The 18,263-nt window shown below is 63.3% G+C and overlaps 1 protein-coding gene across 4 annotated transcripts; it reads left to right on the top strand.

Annotated features, from left to right (window-relative positions):
- Positions 1 to 2,145: 2,145 nt before the first annotated feature.
- On the top strand, positions 2,146 to 17,448 carry LAT2 (linker for activation of T cells family member 2). 4 transcript variants are annotated; one of them, XM_029081739.2, is made up of 14 exons: positions 2,146 to 2,227; positions 4,283 to 4,404; positions 4,812 to 4,851; positions 5,959 to 6,093; positions 7,379 to 7,422; positions 8,221 to 8,278; positions 8,712 to 8,749; positions 10,189 to 10,224; positions 11,059 to 11,089; positions 12,705 to 12,760; positions 13,753 to 13,818; positions 15,678 to 15,728; positions 16,048 to 16,113; positions 17,162 to 17,448. In XM_029081739.2, exons 2-14 carry the CDS (start codon positions 4,317 to 4,319, stop codon positions 17,179 to 17,181), a joined length of 729 nt encoding a protein of 242 aa, XP_028937572.1. In that variant the 5' UTR covers positions 2,146 to 2,227; positions 4,283 to 4,316; the 3' UTR covers positions 17,182 to 17,448. The 4 variants fall into 4 exon arrangements, with proteins under 4 accessions (XP_028937572.1, XP_028937575.1, XP_028937574.1 ...); XM_029081742.2 differs by lacking the exon at positions 5,959 to 6,093; XM_029081741.2 differs by lacking the exon at positions 10,189 to 10,224.
- The last annotated feature ends 815 nt before the right edge of the window (positions 17,449 to 18,263 follow it).

Raw genomic sequence — 18,263 nt, 5'->3', positions numbered from 1 at the left:
GGTTAGCAGCAGAGGAGCGAAGCGTACCGGCTGGGTCGAAGGGCGAAATGAGCAAGGTGAGGTAGGAGGGGGTGAGGTGACGCGCCGCTTTAAAGCCGATGGAGAGTCGTTTCTGTTCTGGGGCGCGGTACCCGAGTGCCCCACAAGGCAAGAGGGTGTTGGGTGGACCGAGGCTACGGCTTGCCTCCTCTGGAAGCGCCCACCACGTTGGGGAGGGCAACGTGTGGACCTCCCTGAGTAGGCCGACCTCCCTGCCCGGGCCCGTTTCCGGATGTTTTCACGGGCTGACGGGCCCTCTCGTTCCCAGGGCGTCTCCTGCGCTCCAGGGACCCTGAAGTTGGGGTCACGGGGCGGCCTGGGGGGAGCTGGGTGGGAAGGGAGGAGGCAGGACCCACCCCCTGTCTTCAGCTGGCTGGTTCCGAAGCTCCCCCTTACCCTCCGGACAGGGCCCGGGTGGGGGGTGGCGCTTGGGTGAAGTTCGTGCTACCGTCTAGCTCGGCCCACGACTAGACTGGCCAGGCCAAGGTGACATCCAGGTGGTCGCGGAAGCTTAGGTGGTGCCCGGGGTTTCCGAGGCGGGGAGCGGCGCCGCTGGGAACCCATCTGTCGGTCGCTCGAGGGTATCGACTGCCCCCTCCTTGGGTGCAGAGCACAGTGCTGAGCGTTTGGGGAAGTCCAACGGGGAGGAGGCTAGGCCGGACCCAAACCGCCCCGGCTGCCAGTGAGGCTGGGGGCCCACGGTGGGGGGCTGGCGGTGAGGGAGAGGGGCCGGAGGGGCGAACGGACCCCCGGACTGCCCCCCCCCCGACCCCTCACCCCCGGATCTGCAACGTGTCCGATCCCCCGACAGGGGGCAGCACCGGGCCGAGGCCCACCCCCCGGGACCCCCGTGTCCTCCCCAGGCCGGGGGCCGGGCAGGGCCCAGACCCCGGGGTCGAGGGGACCTGTGCCCAGAGGCCTGAGGACCCTCCGAGCCCCTTCCCCACGGAGAGGAGACACTCCCCGCGCCCCGGCTGCCCCGGCTGCCCCGGCCCCGAACCGCCCCCGAGCCCGCTGGACGGCCCCCAGCCTCTCATGCTCTCATGCGACCTTCCGGCACCCACCCTCACGATGATCCCCGCGGACCAACAGGCCCGAGGTCCTGCCTGCGTTGGGACCCCTCCCCGAGCCTCAGTTTCTCTGTCCGTACAACAGAGAGACTCCCGCCAGGTCACCGGAGGATGGCGGAGAGGCGGCTGGGCGGGCGGCCGGGGGGCGGGACGGCCAGCGGAGAGATGTCCCCCGGCCGCCGCGCCTGCAGATGAGGAGCTGCGACCCCGAGGGACCGGAACGCGGGGGGCTGGACCTTCTTCAGGAAAATACATTTTGGTCAAGTCCCGGCCAGGCGGCGGGAGCCGGGCCGCGTTCCAGTGTGTCCCGAGGGAAGGCCGGAGGGTTCGCCGTCGGGACCGGGGCCGGACCGGCTCCCTCTGGGAATCAATCAGGCCTTTCCTCCAGAAAAGCAGAACCACAGATCCGTTTCCCGACGGTGCGAATTTCCGGCCGCAGCCTCCCCGTTCCCCTTCCTCCCCGTGCTTTCCCGCCGACCTCGCACGCACATCTAGAAGCTTTCCCGGGATAGGTCGGGACCCCTGGGTTCGGTGGCATCCTGAATCTACCCCTACTCTGGGAGGAAGGGAGACTCTCCTTCCCTGCTTGGGGACTTGCGTACGGTGGGGTGGTGTCTCGGACTGTTTTTCCGTCTCTCGGATTCTCTGACTCTGCCTTCTTGTGTTTCTGTGTCTCTGTCTCTGATTCCCTGTCTCCCCGGGTCTCTGATTCTGACACCCGGTGTCTCGATGTCTCTGATTCTCTGACACCTGGTGTCTCTGATTCTCTGCCTCCCGTCTCTGGCTGATTATCTCCCGGTCCCTGTGCGTCTGTGTCCCTGCGTCTCTGTGTCCCTGTGTTTGTGTGTCTCTGATTCCCTGACTGTCTCCGTCTCTCAGATTCTCCGACCGTCACCCTGTGTGTCGGTGTCTCTGTGACCGTGTGTTCGGTTGAGGGATCCCATCCAGCCGGATGTGTGAGGGGAGTGATTCAGAGGTGACAGGAAGCAGGGTCCCCGCCCGCCTGCCCTCCGCCCTCCTCCTCCGGCCCGTGGCGGCGGCGACGGGCCCGGCTGAGCGGGTCGGAGCAGGATGGGGAGGCCGGAGTGACCCCCGCCCCGCTGCGGGAGGGGGACCAGGTACGCGGGATCCGGGATGAGGCTGGCTCCCCCGCGACGGCCCGTTCATTTCCGTCGGCAGCCATGGCTGACGCGGGCCGACACCCGGCGGATCTGGGCCGGGCCTCGGGCCCCCCCAACCCTCTCCCCGCCCCCCGCAGCCTCCGGGGCCCCCCACTCTCCCCTCAACCCTTGCAGGAGACGTCCCCACGGCTGCTTCCCTCCCAAACCCACTCAGCGATGCCCCGGGGGTGGGAGGAAAGCCACGTGAGGGCTGGGGGAGAGATACATGGGGAGTCAGGGGCAACGGGGTTTGGTTTCGGCAGCTCTGCAAACTGGCTTTTGGACCCCGGTCGGTTCCGAACCCCTGGTATCTCTCCGGAGGGGAATGGAATTGGGGGGAGCAGTGTGTGGGATCGGGGGGCCAGGTGGAGGGGTGGAGGGCAGTGTGACGAGGCAGAGGCTGCAATCTGGGGGTTTGGAGCAGAGGTCCTGGGGTTTTCAGCAAGAGGAAGCTCTGGGTTCCGTGTTCAGCCAAGGTCAGCCGCCATCGATCTTGAGATGGAAGAGCTCATCCCCAGGGCTCCCGGCAGCCTCCCCGGACCCAGGACCGCACCTCCAGGGGGTCCCCTCCGCCCGCCTGGATCACCCCGACCCTCCGGGGAAACTCTGCCCGGTGGGCCCGGTCCAGCGCATCTGACCACGGCGTAGGGGTCCGGAAGCCGGTGGGCACGGGATCCCCTCCCAAGGGGTGAACCGGGGTTGGGCTCCCGGAGCCTTGCAGCCGAAGCGATTTAGGTCTGTGAGTGGGTCCCCCTGGAACCCGGGCTCTAGTGTATCCGGCCAGATGAGGAATCCGCCTTTCCTTGGGGTCAAATTGGAGGAGAGTGGGCCGGAGCCCACGGGGGCCAAGGCGAGGTCGTGTCCGGGTCGGATGCCGTGGCCGGGTCGGGGGCTTCGGCGTGGCGGGGGGCCGTGGCGGGCCAGGTTGGGTCAGGCACCGAGGCAGGGCCGGGTCGAGCTAGGGGCCTCGGTAGAGCCGGGTTGGGGGTCCTAGGGCCGGTCGAGTCGGGGGCCTCGGCGGGACCGGGACGGGGGCAGTGGCAGGGCCGGGCTGAGTCGAGGGTCTCGGCAGATTTGGGTGCGAGGGCCTCGGCGGGGCCGGTTTGGGTCGGGAGCGGCTCGACGCCCGGGGGCTCATTCGACTGGGGATGGCCCCTCCGGCATGGCCTCTCTGGGGTCCGTCAGAAATGGGACCGGGCTCGGGGATCGCCCCCGGTCGTATTTATCGAGCACTTACCGTGTGCAGAGCACTCTACTAAGAGCTTGGGGGAGTGCAATACAGCAGCCACAGTGAGCTCACGGTCTAGAGGGGGAGACGGACGTGAATGTTTAAGTAAATAAATGACACATTTATACAGAAGCGGTGTGGGTCTGGAAGGGGGGATGAATAAAGGGAGCGAGACAAGGTGACGCAGAAGGAAGCGGGAGAAGGGGAAAGGAGGGATTAGGCAGGGAAGGGCTCTTGGAAGAGATGTGTCTTCAGTAGGGCTTGGAAGGGAGTCCTCCAGCCGCAGTGGCCAGTGAGAGCGGGCCTGGACGGGGCAAAGCCTGATCCTCCTGCCCACCCCCACCCCACCGGGGACCCCAGGGGCAGGCAGCGGGGATGAGGTGATGTTGCGGTTGAGAGGAAGGGGCTGCTGCCTTGGGCTGATCTGATAAAGGTCACATGGAGGCGGAGACTGAAGCGGGCCTGGTGCTAGCCAGCCTGCAGCCCAGCCCGCCCCCACCTCCTCCTTCCCCCTCGTTTTCATCCCCCTTCTGCCCCCTCTTTTCAGCACCCCCCCCCCGGCTTCCCCTCCCCCATTTCCCCCCCACCCCGCCCCCCGTACTCGTTGACTGCGGGTTTCTCGCTGGGAACTGAAAACCCGGTTCACATCTGCACAGGGTCCCCCCCCCCCCGCCCCAAGGCCGCTGCAGCCCCATTTCCCAGAGGAGGAGACCGAGGCGGGTCTCCGCGAGAAGGCTCCGGGCCGGGCCCCGGCCGGGCCCCGGCTCACCCCCGCTTGGTTGCAGGACGGCCGGCCCGCCCGACGGACGTCGGGGAGAAATGTCCCCCGCGGAGCTGCTGCTGGCTGGGGCGTCGTTGCTGTTGGTCGGTGCACTGGCCGGCCTGTGCGTCTGCTGTTCCCGCCCGGGTGAGCCCCCGAGGTCCCGGAGCTCCTTACTGACCCACAGGGGCGGGGAGGAGGGTCCCCTAAGCTTCCCCACCGTGCTCGGACTTGGAGGGAAAGGGTCTGGACCCCTGGGTCTCCCCAACTCGGGGACCGCCCCGGCCCGCTGCCGTCCCTCGGTAAGTCCGTATTAACCGAGCGCCTTCTCCATCGGGACCAGGCCAGTGTATTAAGGGCTTGGGAGAGTCCCACACGCCAGAGTTATTAGCTGACGCGTTCCCTGCCCGTAAGCTTACGGCCTAGAGACCTCGGTTTATGCACCCTGGGGCGAGTCACTGAGCCTCAGCCTCCTCCTCTGTAAAATGGGAAAAGATCCCCTCCCCAGAGTCCCAGGATGGGGTGGGGTTGTGACCTTGCTGTTTTTCCTTTAGGTCAGAAGAAGCAAAAGAAAGTTTATCAGCAGAGGACTCTGTAAGTTCCAGCCGTTCCCCCGGGAGGGGGTTGGGCGCGGAAGGGAACCCCTGAATCCCGGGTGTTGGGATCTGGAACCCCCCACCCCAACTCCCCCTCCACCCTGAGATACTGTGCCTCCTTCCGCCCCTCTACTCCCCTCCCTGTTGTGGTCGCCCGCAGGCATGGGGAGGAGAAGAAGCCACAGATCCTGGGGTGTCGTAGAAAGGGAACACAGCCCCCGGCCCATGTCCAGGTGTCCTCCTGGATGCCCTCCCTCGTGGTTAGGGATGGACCAGCCACCATCCCTGACTCTCCCCCGTGACGCAACAAGGACCATCTCACCCCTCTGCCTCTTCCCCAGTGACCCAGCACGGACGACCATCCTTTGCCCCCAACTCTCCTCTCTCCACCCTTGACTCTCCCCTCTCCATCTCTGACACTCTCACGTAGCCCAGAATGGACCATCCTACACGGCTAACTCTCCCCCAGTGACCCAGCATGGGCCACCACACACCTCTGACTCTCCTCCAGTACCATAATATTTTTATTTTCCATCCCCATTTTACAAATGAGGTATCGGGCACAGAGAAGTTAGGTGACTTACACGAGGTCACACAGCCGACAAGTGGCGGAGCCGAAACTGGAACCCAGGTCCTGACTTCCAGGACCGTGCTCTAGGGGAAGCAGCGTGGCTCAGTGACAAGAGCCTGGGCTTCGGAGTCAGAGGTCATGGGTTCGACTCCGGGCTCTGCCTCTTGTCAGTTGTGTGACTGTGGGCGAGTCACTTAACTTTTCTGGGCCCCAGTTACCTCATCTGTAAAATGGGGATGAAGACCGTGAGCCTCACGTGGGACAACCCGATGACCCTGTATCTACCCCAGCGTTTAGAACAGTGCCCTGCACATAGTAAGCGCTTAACAAATACCAACGTTATTATTGTTATCAAGTACAGACCATCGTACACCCCCGACTCTCCTCTCTCCATCCCTGACTCTCACCCGGTGACCCAGCACAGACCTCGTGGATCTATCTAAATTCTGTCAGGTCTTCTAACATCTCTAACTTTCCTCTAACGCCCATAACGTCTTTTTCTTTCTATCTCTTCCTGTCCGTTTCTCTCATAAGACCACCAGATCACGAACATCAGTCCCCTGGCTCGGCCCCACAGTCCGTCCAGCTCGGGACTCTGTCTCCGACAGCAGCACCAGGACCCTTGGAGGAACCGTGTGCTGGTTGCCCTTCTGGACGCCCGCCCTCCCGGTTAGGGATGGGCCGTCACACACTCCCGACTGTCCCCTCTTCATCTCTCTCTCTCCCCCAGTGTGGACACCATCCCACACCTCTGTTTGTCCCTTCTCCATTTTCGACTCCCCTCCGGTGACCCAGCACTGACCATCCCACACCCTTGACTCTCCCCCCTCCGTCCCTGACTCTTCTCCACCGACCCAGCACGGACCATCCACACCCCCGACTCTCCCGCGGTGACCCAGCATAGACGCTCTGTCCAAACCCCTCCGGCCCTGCCAGTGTTCCCGGCTACACAGCTCCGTGGGGAGACGCGTCCCCTGCTCACCCCCGCTGGGGGAAGAAGCGCTTCCGGCTATTGGATCCGAACCTGCCCCCTCCAGCTCCAGTGGGGACCCTCCCCCTCGGGGCTGGGGCGGGCGGGAGGGGAGCAGCGATGCCGTGTAGTAGGAAAATTAAAGTTTCCACCGCCGGGAGGCTGCCTATGAGGTGATTAAGCCCCCACGCACACCTCCCCGCCATCCGGCCTGGCCAGCCTTTCCCTGCCCGCCCCCAGCCAGTCCTCCCACGGTCCAGTTAGGCAATCATCCAGACCTTTGAGCAGGGGAAGTCGTCACGGGTGAGCATATCCACCGGAGCACCCCATTTCACACGCACACACACACACACACACTCCCCCTTACTCTCACGTACTCTCACATCACCTTTCCGCATCCTCCTCTCATTTCCTTCTACAACCCAAACCCGGCCCCCGGCCCTCCCTGCCTCTCCAGCCTCGTCCTGCCGGCCGGGACTAGAACCTCTTCAGCCAGGCTCGGCGGGCTGACCTCCCCGGAGCCCTTGAGTCAAAGCCTCTCGCCCTGCCAACCGTGGGAAGTCTTCCGGGCTGTAATTCTCTGGCCCGGTGGATGGCCCCGGGGGCGTGGCCGTAGGCTGCCCCGACCCCCGACCGCTGATCCCACCTAATGCCGGGTTGGTGTCACCCCAAGATCTCATACTTTGAAACTCGCAACTTGGCCACTCCCGGGACCGTTCCTTCCGACGCCACGGCACGTGGTGCCAGGGTCGACACGCTATGCCCAGGCTTCGTGGGGAGACGTTCCGGCCAAAGCCCCGAGGAAACCTGTGACCCGGGGGAGCCGGCGGGCCGGTCGTGTCCGAGGGTCCTCGGTGGTGTTGGGAGGAGATGATGGGAGCAGCCGTCCTCGGGATAGACCGGCAAGGGGAGAGGCTGGAGGCAGGGAGGCCGGGGCTGTCCTGCCTCCCCTCGGTCACGCAGCCTTTCCTTGTGTTGTTGCAGGCGAGAGGAGCACCAGAGTTTCACCGTCATGCGAGCCTATTCCAGTGCGTAGCCTGGGTCCCTCCATCCACCCAGAGGGGGCTGGCGGGGAAGGTGTAGGGGGGAAGGGGGGGATCCCAGACAGCCTCCAGCATGCCGAAGTCTCCAAGACACATCCTTGCCACCCCTTGAGTCCCTCCCTGCGGCTGGGGCAGGGCCCGTCTGTCCGATCGCCAAGGGGCCCTCCCGGGTTGGGGTGGGAGGGTGGGAGGTCTGCCTGCCCGCCCGAGTGCCAAGGGGGCTGTTTTGAGGGAGGGGGGAAGTTCTCCCCGTCTGTATGCTGAGGGAGCTGCCTGAGGGGGGTGAGGTCTGTCTCGGTCCTTATCCTGAAGGGGCCGGACTGGGGCTGTGAGGTCTGGCTGTCTGTGTCCCGAGGGGGCTATCTTGGGGGGTGGGGGCAAGGTCTATCTGTCTGGGTGCTGAGGGGGCTGTCCTTTGGGGGTTGAGGTCAGCCTGGCTGTCCGTGTGCCCGGGAGGGAAGCAAAGGAGCAGGAATGTCCAAGGCCAGGGTTGGGGGTGCGGGGGCCTGACCAGACAGACCTACGGACCTGGGGGTGTGGGGGTGAGATCTGTGCACCAAGGGGCCTGTCCTGGAGGGGTGAGGTCTGTCTGTCCGTGTGCCCTGAGGGTGCTGAGGGGGTGGAGGGGAGGAGGGGGGCAAAGTCTGTCCGCGTCCAGCCAGCCAGGGGGGTGGCAGGTGGCAGGGGGGCAGACTGGGAGGGCAGGCTCCCCCATAGTCTTGCATCCTTTCATTTCTCATAACCTCACCCTCTCTCCCTTCTCCCTCCGGCCGTCCCCTGAAGCAGTGGCAGCCTTAAGGCCCGGGCTCATGGACACGCAGGAGATCCCCACGGGGAACAGGTAGGATGGGCTGCTGAGGGGACCGCCCCCCGCCCACCTTCATCCCCCTCCACCCCTCTCCCATCCCCGGCCGACGACGGTCCCTGCCGTGGCCACCACCCAGACCCCTCACCTTTCCCCATCCCGCCCGGCGTCTCCCCCACTCTAGCCCCTTTGGAAGGATGACGCTGAATTCCCATTTTACGGATGCAGAAACAGGCCAAGGGAAGCGGAAGGACTCGCCCCAGGTCACCCAGCAGGCCAGAACTGGAACGAGAACTTGGTTCTCCGTCCCCCTCCCCAATCCCACGGCAGCCCCTGACGGGCCAGGGATGGTTAAATCTCATCTGAAGTTTAAGGGTCCCGGAGTCCCGGCCCCACCACTCCCAGTTCAGGTCCGGCCCCACCCTCCAGGCTGAGTCCCCGGGTTCAGGCTGGCTGCTGTCCTTTGCAGGAAAGGCGAGGAGCTGTGCACAGCCTCTGCTGTGGAGGGTAAGTCGGAGCATCTTTCGGGGCACTGCCGGACTTGGGGGAGGCGGGATGGGTGTTGGAAACTGGCCAGCCGAGGGGGTCTGTGACCCCCGCAGCTCCAGCCTGCAATCAGTCCAGGGGGTGACCTCTCTTAACTGCTTCCCCGAGGCTGGCCAGGGGTCGGGGGGAACCTGGCACTGGAGCATTCCTCCTTGGAAGTGGTCAGTCAGTCAATCATACTTACTGAGTGCTTACTTTATTATTATTATTTAAATATTTACTATGTGCCAGGCGCTATTCTAAGCCCTGGGGTAGATAGAAGTTAATCGGGACAGACAGTCCCTGTCCCACGTGGGGCTCACAGTCTTATCCCATTTTACAGACAACTGAGATGCAGAGAGGTTAAGTGACTTGGCTAAGGTCACACAGCAGACAAGCAGAGCACTGTACTAAGCATTTGGGGAGAGTATAATACAACAAAAACCAGGCACATTACTTGCCCTCAAACAGCTTACGGTCTAGAGGGGGAGGTAGACATAAATACAAATAAATAAATTACAGATATGTACAGAGGTGCTGAGGGATTGTGAGTCAGGGCCCATCTGCATCACCAGTATTATCAGAGCTCTGTGCTGGGTGTCCATTGTGTGCAGAACACTGTGCTGGGCGCCCATTCGATGAAGAAGAGTGGTCTAGGTGTCCACTGTGTGCACAGTGCTGTACTGGGCACCCGCTGTGGGAAGGGCGCGCTGGGCCAGGCCCGGTGGGGATATACAGTAATAGGCGGGAAAGTCGGCTGGACTTCAGGTGAACGCTGGCTTGCATGTGAGCTGGGCTGGATGGCAGACGGAGCGGCTGGGGGAGAGGGAGTCGGCGGGGAGGGGACAGGAGGGGACCAGAGGGTTGGCGGGGGGCGGGGGGAGCCTGATTAAACTGTGGGGAAAATGGAAGCCGAGCCCACCGGGCCTTGTGGTGAGGGGCAGAGAGCAGCCCAGTCTCCTCCTCCTCCTCCCCCTTTTCTCCCCGCTCCCCGAGGTTGGGGTGGGTGGCGGGGGGGAGGGGGCAGCCGTTGCTCGGGCGGGGGCCCTTCCAGGGCGTCCCCTGGCCCGAGCGGGTGGCGGTCGGGGCTGTGGTTAGTTCACTGAGGAAGTGAACTGGTCTCTGCCGCGGCCGGGACAGCTGTGAGAAGAGGGGGGAGGGGGCTTCCGGGGCCCCGAGGCCGGTTTGGTGTTCCCCAGGACCCCCCATATCAGACCGGGCCCCTTAACCCCAACCTCTTCCTTCACCTCCCTCCCTCACCCCGTGATTGGTCACCGCCAAAGAGCCGGGACTCTGGGGCAGAGGACCTAGCGTGGGAGGCAGGGAACTGGGCGAGGCAGGCGAGATTCTGGGGCGATTTACACCCCTGCAGCCCCTCGCTTCCCCGGCCCCCAGCCCCTCACCCCCGTGTTTGCTTACAGATGCGGCAGAACCCAGGTACCAGAACTTCAGGAAGAGTGAGTCTGGGCTGTGTGTGACCTCTTCTTGTCCTAGGGTGCGAGGGGCTTCAGGGAAGGCCCGGGGCAGGGTCTCCCCTGACCCGCCGTCTTGGCACAGCCATCCCCTCCAACCCAGCTCGGGCCTCTTTCCAACGGGGGCACCGGGACACTGAGAGGAACTGTGGGCTGGTTGTCCTCCTTGACAGTCACCTCCTGGATAGCGATGTGGATCATCCTACACGTTTGACCTCCCCTATTCTTTTTTAATGATATCTAAGTGCTCATTATGTGGCAAATACCGTCCTATGCATTAGCACCGGGGGAGATAGAAGATCGCTAGGTTAGATGCAGCCCCTTTCCCACATGGGGCTCACACTCTAAGTAGGAGGGAGAATAGATATGGAATCCCTTCGATACAGCTGAGGAGACCGAGGCGTGGAGAGGTTAAGCGACACCTAAGATCACACAGTAGGCAAGTGTCAGAGTCAGGGTTAAAACACAAGTTTCCTGACTCTCAGGCCTGTCCCCTTTCCACTGGACAGTGCTGCTCCCCGGGCCGCTCTCCATCCCCGACTCTCCCCAGCGACCCAGCGCAGACCATTCCGCATCCCTGACTCTCCCGCAGGAGCCAGCACGGACACTCTGCTGAAACCCCTCCCTCCCCACTGGCGTGGGCAGACCGTGGCAAAGCTCTCTCCCTGTCTCGGGAAGAGGCTTCGCCACATCCTCCTCTCCTTCCCACGTTTGTCTGGGGCTCTCTGAGCGGGCTTTCTAAATCAACCCTCTACGGGGTGGAGAGCGTTGGGGGCCCGGCCTGGGGCCTGTACTGACCGTAGAAACTTGCCCTTGCAGAGACCGGACGGGAATCGGAGACGTCTTACGTGTGAGTTGTCCTCTCCCTCCCCCACCGAGGCCCCGTGTCTCTACCCCTCCCCGGCGGCCCACTGCCCGGTGGGTGGGGCCCGTTCTCGAAGCGGGCTCCTACCATCCGGAGGGAGCGCCAGGCCGCGCCATGCTACGTCTCTGGGCGAAGGCGGCCAGGCGGTGGGCAGACCGGGCCGATGGAGGGGCGCCCGCCCTTAAGAGTGTCCGATCAGTCTCCTTGGGGATGCTCGCTGGGGACGGAGGAGGGGGCGGGCCGCGGGGCTCCGACCGCCAGGCTCCGAGCCAGCCGATGGCCCGAGAGCCGTGTAGACCGGAAGCTGAGAGCGGGGGTCTCCCGGCGACGATAGAGATCTGAGGTCGCCGGAGTTTGAAGTAACCCAGCCGACAGCATCAGCTCACACCCACCAGACATAGCTAAACCGCCGTTCGTCCTGCGGCTGTCAGCTCGGCCACGGCCTCCGGACTGGGCCGGGGGGGTGGGGCACGGATCTGCGGTCTCCTCCCACCCCCCACCCTGGCCAGAGCCCCCTCGCCTGGGGTTGGGGCTGCAGAACCCACCTGGGTCCCCAGAAACGGTGGTCTTGGGCAAGTGGGAAAAGACATTCTTTTTATCGTTGAGGGGGCTTCCGCTGGGGTAAGCTCGTGGGCCTGTGCACACGTGTGTGCCTGCAGGTGAGCGAGGGTCTGGGCGGGCCCGTGCACACTCCAGTGTGCGTGCGCGAGGGGGCTTTTTTAAAAAACAAAAACCGTAGACTGGACAGATCTGGGGCTTATTTGCAAGGCTGTTGCCGAGTGTGAAGTTTAGCGGGGATCGGCTCCTGCACAGAGTCCTGCACACGGGCCTCTGGCTCCATGACACACACCTCTGGGGAGGGGGCTGGGAGCCTCTAGAGGAGGAAGAGCCCCGGGCTGACCCGCCGTGCCGGGGGCCGAGGGGGGCAGGGAGAGCGTGCTCGGTGTTCTGAGCTGCCTTACAAAGCCCAGGCGTTAGCCACAGTGTGGCCCGGTGGAGAGAGTACCTGGCTGGGAGTCGAGAGGCCTGGGTTCGGGTCCCAGCTTGGCTGTTGGCTTGCTGGGTGACCTCGGGGGAGTCTCTGGGCCTGTCCGGGCCTCCATTTCCCTGTGGGGAAGAGATAGGGACAGTCCCCCGCCTCTCCCTGCCCCCAACCAGCCTGCCCCTGCCGGGCGCTAGCTCAGGAGCGATGGGGGCGTTAGGGGAGGAGGCGCAAGGGCCGCTGAGAGAGCGATTTGGGGAAGCGAAGGTGGCACCGTGCAGCTGGTTCCGAGCCCGGTCCTTGTCGCCCGGCCGCGGGGCAGGGTGGCCGGGCCGCCCGGCCACGCCTTGGCTCCTCTCCAACTTCCGGTGGGGATCCCTTCTCCTGCAGCCCGGTCAGGCCGAGGGCCGGTGGCTAGGAGGCGGCGGCTGGGGTTGGGGGTGGGGGACAAGATGGTCGAAGACTAGTGGGGTGGAGGGTGACCGCAGCCCCCCCCGAGCTAGGGCAGGGAGGAAGCCGGGACCGTCGCGACCTCCACCTCGTCCACCTGGCTCGGGGGGGCTGCCCAGAGACCCGCCCAGCCACCAAAGCGTCTCCACGTCCCCCATCTCCCCGCAGGGACCCAATCGCCTCGGATTATTACAACTGCGAGGGGCTCCGGCAGCAGCCACCCGGTAAGCGCGGAGGCAGGGGGATGTGAGGAATGGTAGGGGGCCCTGCGAGAGGGAGGTCAACTGGCCCGTCCCCCTGCCTCGGGGCAGGACTCCCCTCGCCCGGTCCTCACCCCCGCCGCGATAGGCGAGGCGGACAGCGGCCCGACGGATCGGCGGTGGTCCCCGCGGCCCGGCCCCGTGAGGAACGTACGGTCCGCACTCGAAGGCCCGGAGATGTCGGCCAGAAAGGTGGCGGGAGGTAGCCGGGACCCCTGCCCCTGGCTCAGATTTGCCAATTCCCCACTTCCCCATCTGGGGAAGACCCTGCCAGCCGCCAGCCCCCTGGGGAGGGGCAGGGTCAAGGGGGGGCATCTGAGAGGAGAGAGGGACGGGGCCGATAGAAGAGATCAGGTCATCCGACTGGCCTGGAAGCAGCCCCTGGCCCCCTTGTCCGGGGAGAGTAGCAGTTTGGCTAGTGAGCAGTAATGGCAGTGTGGCTTAATGGATAGAGCCTGGGCCCGGGAATCAAGGAGGACCTGGGTTCTAATCCGGATCCGTCACTTGTCAGTTGTGTGACCTTGGGTAAGTCTCTTCACTTCTCTGGGCCTCGGTTCCCTCACCTGTGATGTGGGAATTAAGACAATGAGCCCCATGTAGAACAGGGGCTGTTCAATCTGATTAACTCGTATCTACCCCAGTGCTTAGAACAGTGTTTGGCAGATAGTAAGCACTTGACAAGTACCAGTAGTATTATTATTATTATTATTATAATGGGGATTGAGGCATTTGTTTCATGTCTGGGGTGGGCTGGTGCCATGCGTGCGAATCTACAAGGGGGTATTGAGAGTTCAGAGCTCCAGGGGGCAACTAGCCAGTGCTCCAGGAAGGGGGGGGTGCTGGCAGCTGAGGGGTTGGGGCTTTAATGGTTACGGGCACCCATCCAGCCCCCCAGAACCCGGTGCACGGGGAGTTCAACCGGATCTGGTGAAACTTCCTCTCTTTCTCCCCTGCAGATGAAGATGACGATTCCAACTCGTATGAAAACGTTCTGATCTGTCAGGGAAGAAGCTCCGACTTGGGTAAGGCCGGGGCGGGGGGACGGGACACCCCTGCTGAGCACCCCTGTGACCTCAGAGGGGTCGGAGAGGGTAGGTCCAGGCCAGGCTGAGGGGGGGGGGTGGACCCAGAACACCCCGGGCCCTCTGGATTTTAACACCTCCCGCCCCTCCTGCTGCGGCCCCCGCAGCTGGCTGCCCCCTTTCCCCCTGGGCTGCGAGGAGACGCTGGCACTGCCCACAGCAGCGGGTCGAACCTGCATTAAAAATAGCAACCCTCCTCCCGCCCTCCCCCTGCCGTGGATGAGAAGGGCTGAGGCCAGACCTCGTGATGGTGATGGTGAGAGCCGGCAGTGCGCTAAGCCACAGCCCCGGCCCGCCTGGCCTGAATCTCTCGCCGTGCCTTAGAGAAGCCGGTGGGGGAGGGGGAGGGCAGCCGGCCGAGCCGGGGGGCCTCCAGAAGCTGGGGGGCGGGGGGCCGGGACCAGGACCCCTGGGGTTCTAGTCCCAGCTGGGCCCCACGATGCCCGCTGCGGCACGGTGCCTGCCGGCCCAGGCGCTGAACCGCTCCGGGCTCCGGTCTTCTCATCCGGAAAATGGGGAGAAGAGAGCTGCTCTCCCTGCTCCTTATGGGCAGGGATCTGCTTCCGACTCTACTGGACTCTCCCAAGTGCTTAGTCCAGTGCTCTGCACACACTGTGAGCGCTGTATAAATCCCACTGGTCGACTGATGAACTGTGAGCCCTGTGGCAGAGGGTGGTATCCTGTCTGATTCTCCTGCAAATACCCAGGACTCAGCACGGTGCTTTTAAAAAGAAAAAAATTCATTCAATCAGATTTATTAATTGTTTATTGTGTGTAAAGCACTGTACTGAATGCTTGGGTAAGAACAATACAAGAAACAGTGACTATCCCTGCCCACAACAAGCTCACAGTCTAGGGGTGGGGAGACAGTACAAATAAATAAAATTACAGATATATACATAAAATGCTGTGGGGCTGGGAGGAGAGGGGAAGAGCAAAGGGAGCGAGTCAGGGCGATGCCGAAGGGAGTGGGAGATGAGGAAAAGAGGGGCTTAACCTGGGAAGGCCTCTTGGAGGAGATGGGCCTTCGATAAAGCTTTGAAGGGGGGCGGGGAGTCGTCGTCCGTGGGATTTGAGGAGGGAGGGCGTTCCAGGCCAGAGGCGGGACACGGGCCAGGGGTCCGGCCGGCGAGACAGACGCGATCGAGGCACAGGGAGAAGGTTAGCACCAGAGGAGCGAAGCAGTAGAAGGAGAGAAGCGAGGTGAGGTAGGAGGGGCAAGGTGATGGAGCAAATGGTGAGGAGTTTTTGGTATTAAACACTTACCGCGTGTCAAACTCTCTTCTAAGCCCCGAGGTGGCTACAAGTTTAATTAGGTGGGACACAGTCCCGATCCTGCATGGGGCTCACAGTCTAGTGCTTGGCACCTACCCCCCGCTGAGCCTATGCCATCATCCATCAGTCGTATTTATCGAGCGCTTACGGCGTGCGGAGCACCGTACTAAGCGTTCGGAAGAGTACAGTGTAACAGAGTCGGCAGACACGTTCCCTAACCATAACGAGCATAGGGTCGAGAGGGGAAGACCGACCCGAATGCAAACCCATCAGCGATGGCTATGTATCTAACTGCCGTGGGCTTGAGGGATGGGTGACTGAAGGCTGCAGATTCAAGTATAAGGGTGAGGCGGGAGAGAGGAAATGAGGGCCTAGTCAGGGTAGGCCATCGGGATCGTTGTTATCGCTGCCGCCTCGGTGAGCTGCTGGGACTACCCTGCCAGCAGGGGCAAGTGCCCCGGAAACCGGGTGGGGGGGCAGGGGGTGGGCCGGGGGTGACGGGGCCTCCACTTCCTTCCCCTCAGGCTTGGAGGACCTGGACGACTATCAGAACCTGCTGCCCAGAGAGACATCCGGTGCGTACCGTGGCTCGGGGCCGTGATCGGCCAGGCCTGCCAATGGGGTCGAGAGGGGTGAGGGGAGAAGGGACTACCCTGAAACCCACCGTGCCATGGCTGAGGGGAGAGGGGAGACGGCGGGGGCGCCTGAGACCCCAGTACCAGCCCCAGTTCCCTCCGCTTTGCCCCACCACCCCTCCCCCGGGCCCAGTTCGGATCAGAAATATCCAGTCTGGGCTGGCCCCCGGGGAGGGTGACCCCGGGAGTCCAGGCTGCCCCGTGGTGGGAGGGGTCTCAGTGCCCTCCCCGAACGAGGTGACTCCTGCCTCCCGCACAGGGAGTCCGGGCGATGACTCCAGTGAGCCGGATTACGTGAACGAGCCCGCCGCTGCGACTGGCCGAGGTGAGGGGGCAGGGAGGGGAGGAAGGTGGGCGCAGGGCAGAAGTGGCGTGGCCTAGCGTATAGGGCACAGTCCTGGGAGTTAGGACCCGGGTTCTAATTTCGGCTCCGCCACTTGTCCGCTGTGTCACCTCGCGTAAGTCACCTAACTTCTCTGTGCCTGTTACCTCATTTGTAAAATGGGGATGGAAAATAAAAACATTATGGTATTTGTCAGCACTTACTACGTGCCGGGCACTGTACTAAGCGCTGGGGTGGATACGAGCCACTGGGGTTGGACGCGGCCTCTGCCCTGCATGGGGCTCGGAGTCATAATCCCCATTTTACAGATGAGGGAACTGAGGCACAGAGAAGTTAAGTGGCTTGCCCAAGGCCACCCAGCGGCAGAGCTGGGATTAGAACCCATGACCTTCTGACTCCCAGGCCCGTGCTCTATCCGCTACGCCGGGCTGAGCCCCCCACGGGACGGGGACTGCGTCCAACTCGATTTGCCGGTATCCTCCCAGGCGTTTAGTACGGTGCCTGGCACGTAATAAGCGCTTAAATACCATTATTATTATCTGTAAAATAGGAATTAGACTGCGATCCCCAAGTGGGGCATGGACTGAGTCCTATCCGATTAGCTTGTATCTACCCCAGTGCTTAGTACAATGCCTGGCACGCGGTAATCGCTTAACAAATACCATTTAAAAAAAAAAATGAGGGCGGCAGGGCAGGACCATGGGCTTCCCGCTGGACCTCGTGGGGTGATAGGAGGACCCTGTCAGTCAATGGTATTTACTGAGCATTTACTGTGTGCACAGCACTGTACTAAGCACTCGGGAGAGTACAATAATAAAAAGACACAGTCCCTGCCCACGAGCCAAAAGTCTAGAAGATTCTGTCGTCGTAGCGGGCTGTGGTGTCGGAGGGTTGGGGTGGAGCTGAACCCTGGGCCCCGCTTCCTCTTCTGCACTGGTGCCGGTGGCTTTTTGATGGCACCTTGGGTCTCGGGAGGCACCAGGCCCTTCCTGGCCGGTTGTGACCCGCCCCGTTCCTCTCTCCGTCGCAGGAGGCCCCCGGGTGAAGTGACGCGCAACCCATCGGGAACGGACCGGCTCGGCCCCGGCCCCATCGCTCCTTCCGGTCTCCGGCCGGCGACCCCGGCGGACCCTTCTGGCCGGGCCGGGCCGGAGGCCCAGGGTCCCAGAGGCCCAGGGTCCCAGAGGCCCAGGGTCCCAGAGGCCCGGCGTCCCAGAGGCCGGCGTCCAGGCAACGGCTCCCCCGGCAGGCCCCCGCAGGCCCCGCGTGTACAGTTATTTATAAAGGTGCCGGGGCCCGCCGAGGTCCCCGAGACAAGTCCGCCTCGTCTTTCTTTCTTGCAGAACATCCTTCCTCCCTCCCCCGGACTGTCCCGTCCCCACCCTCCCCTCCCCCAGAGAGCGGGACCCCGCGGGGGCCCGCCCTCAGCTTGTCTCCCCTCGGCCGCATGCAGAGAATCCCTGCACGCAAGTCTGCCCTCCCTAAGCCAAGTCACTCCCGGTGCCCTCCCCCATCCCTGCCCCCCACCTCACATTCAGGCCCACCCTCAGCCCTGTCACTCCTTGTCCCGCCCCCACCATCCCACACAAGGGGACCCCGGGGCAAGCCCACCCTTCCTCAGTCAGTATTCGAGTGCTTGCTGTGTGCAGAGCACCGTCCCGATCGCTTGCGAGAGTACCGTACAACAGACACATTCCCTGCCAAGCCAAGTCATCCCTTACCCCTGCCCCTGCATTCATTCATTTGATGGTATTTGAGTGTTTACTGTGTGCAGAGCACTGTACTAAGCACTTGGGAAAGTACGGGACAGCGGGACACCCTCACCCTGGGTCACACCACTCTGTGCCCACGCCCCCCCTAACCACATCACTCCTTGTCCGCTCCCCCCATCTCCCACCACATAGAGAGGGACCCCGGGTGCGGGCCCCCGCCCCCTCTTCCTGTCACTCCCGTCCCGGGGACGAATGAGGTGCCAGACTCCACCCGCTCAGGCCTGTGGCATAAGGATCCGCCCCTGGGGGGTCGACATGCTGGTGGTGGTCATCCGGGCACATTGCCCGCTTCCACCTGCTCAGAGCCCACAGCTCTGGAGGTGGCCTGCTACCCAGCTGGATTCCCCCCCAGCCGTCCTC

This window comes from Ornithorhynchus anatinus, chromosome 17 (genome assembly GCF_004115215.2).
Source record: "Ornithorhynchus anatinus isolate Pmale09 chromosome 17, mOrnAna1.pri.v4, whole genome shotgun sequence".
In the NCBI taxonomy this organism is placed as follows: Eukaryota; Metazoa; Chordata; class Mammalia; order Monotremata; family Ornithorhynchidae; genus Ornithorhynchus; species Ornithorhynchus anatinus.
This window is presented reverse-complemented; position numbering and strand designations above follow the sequence as displayed.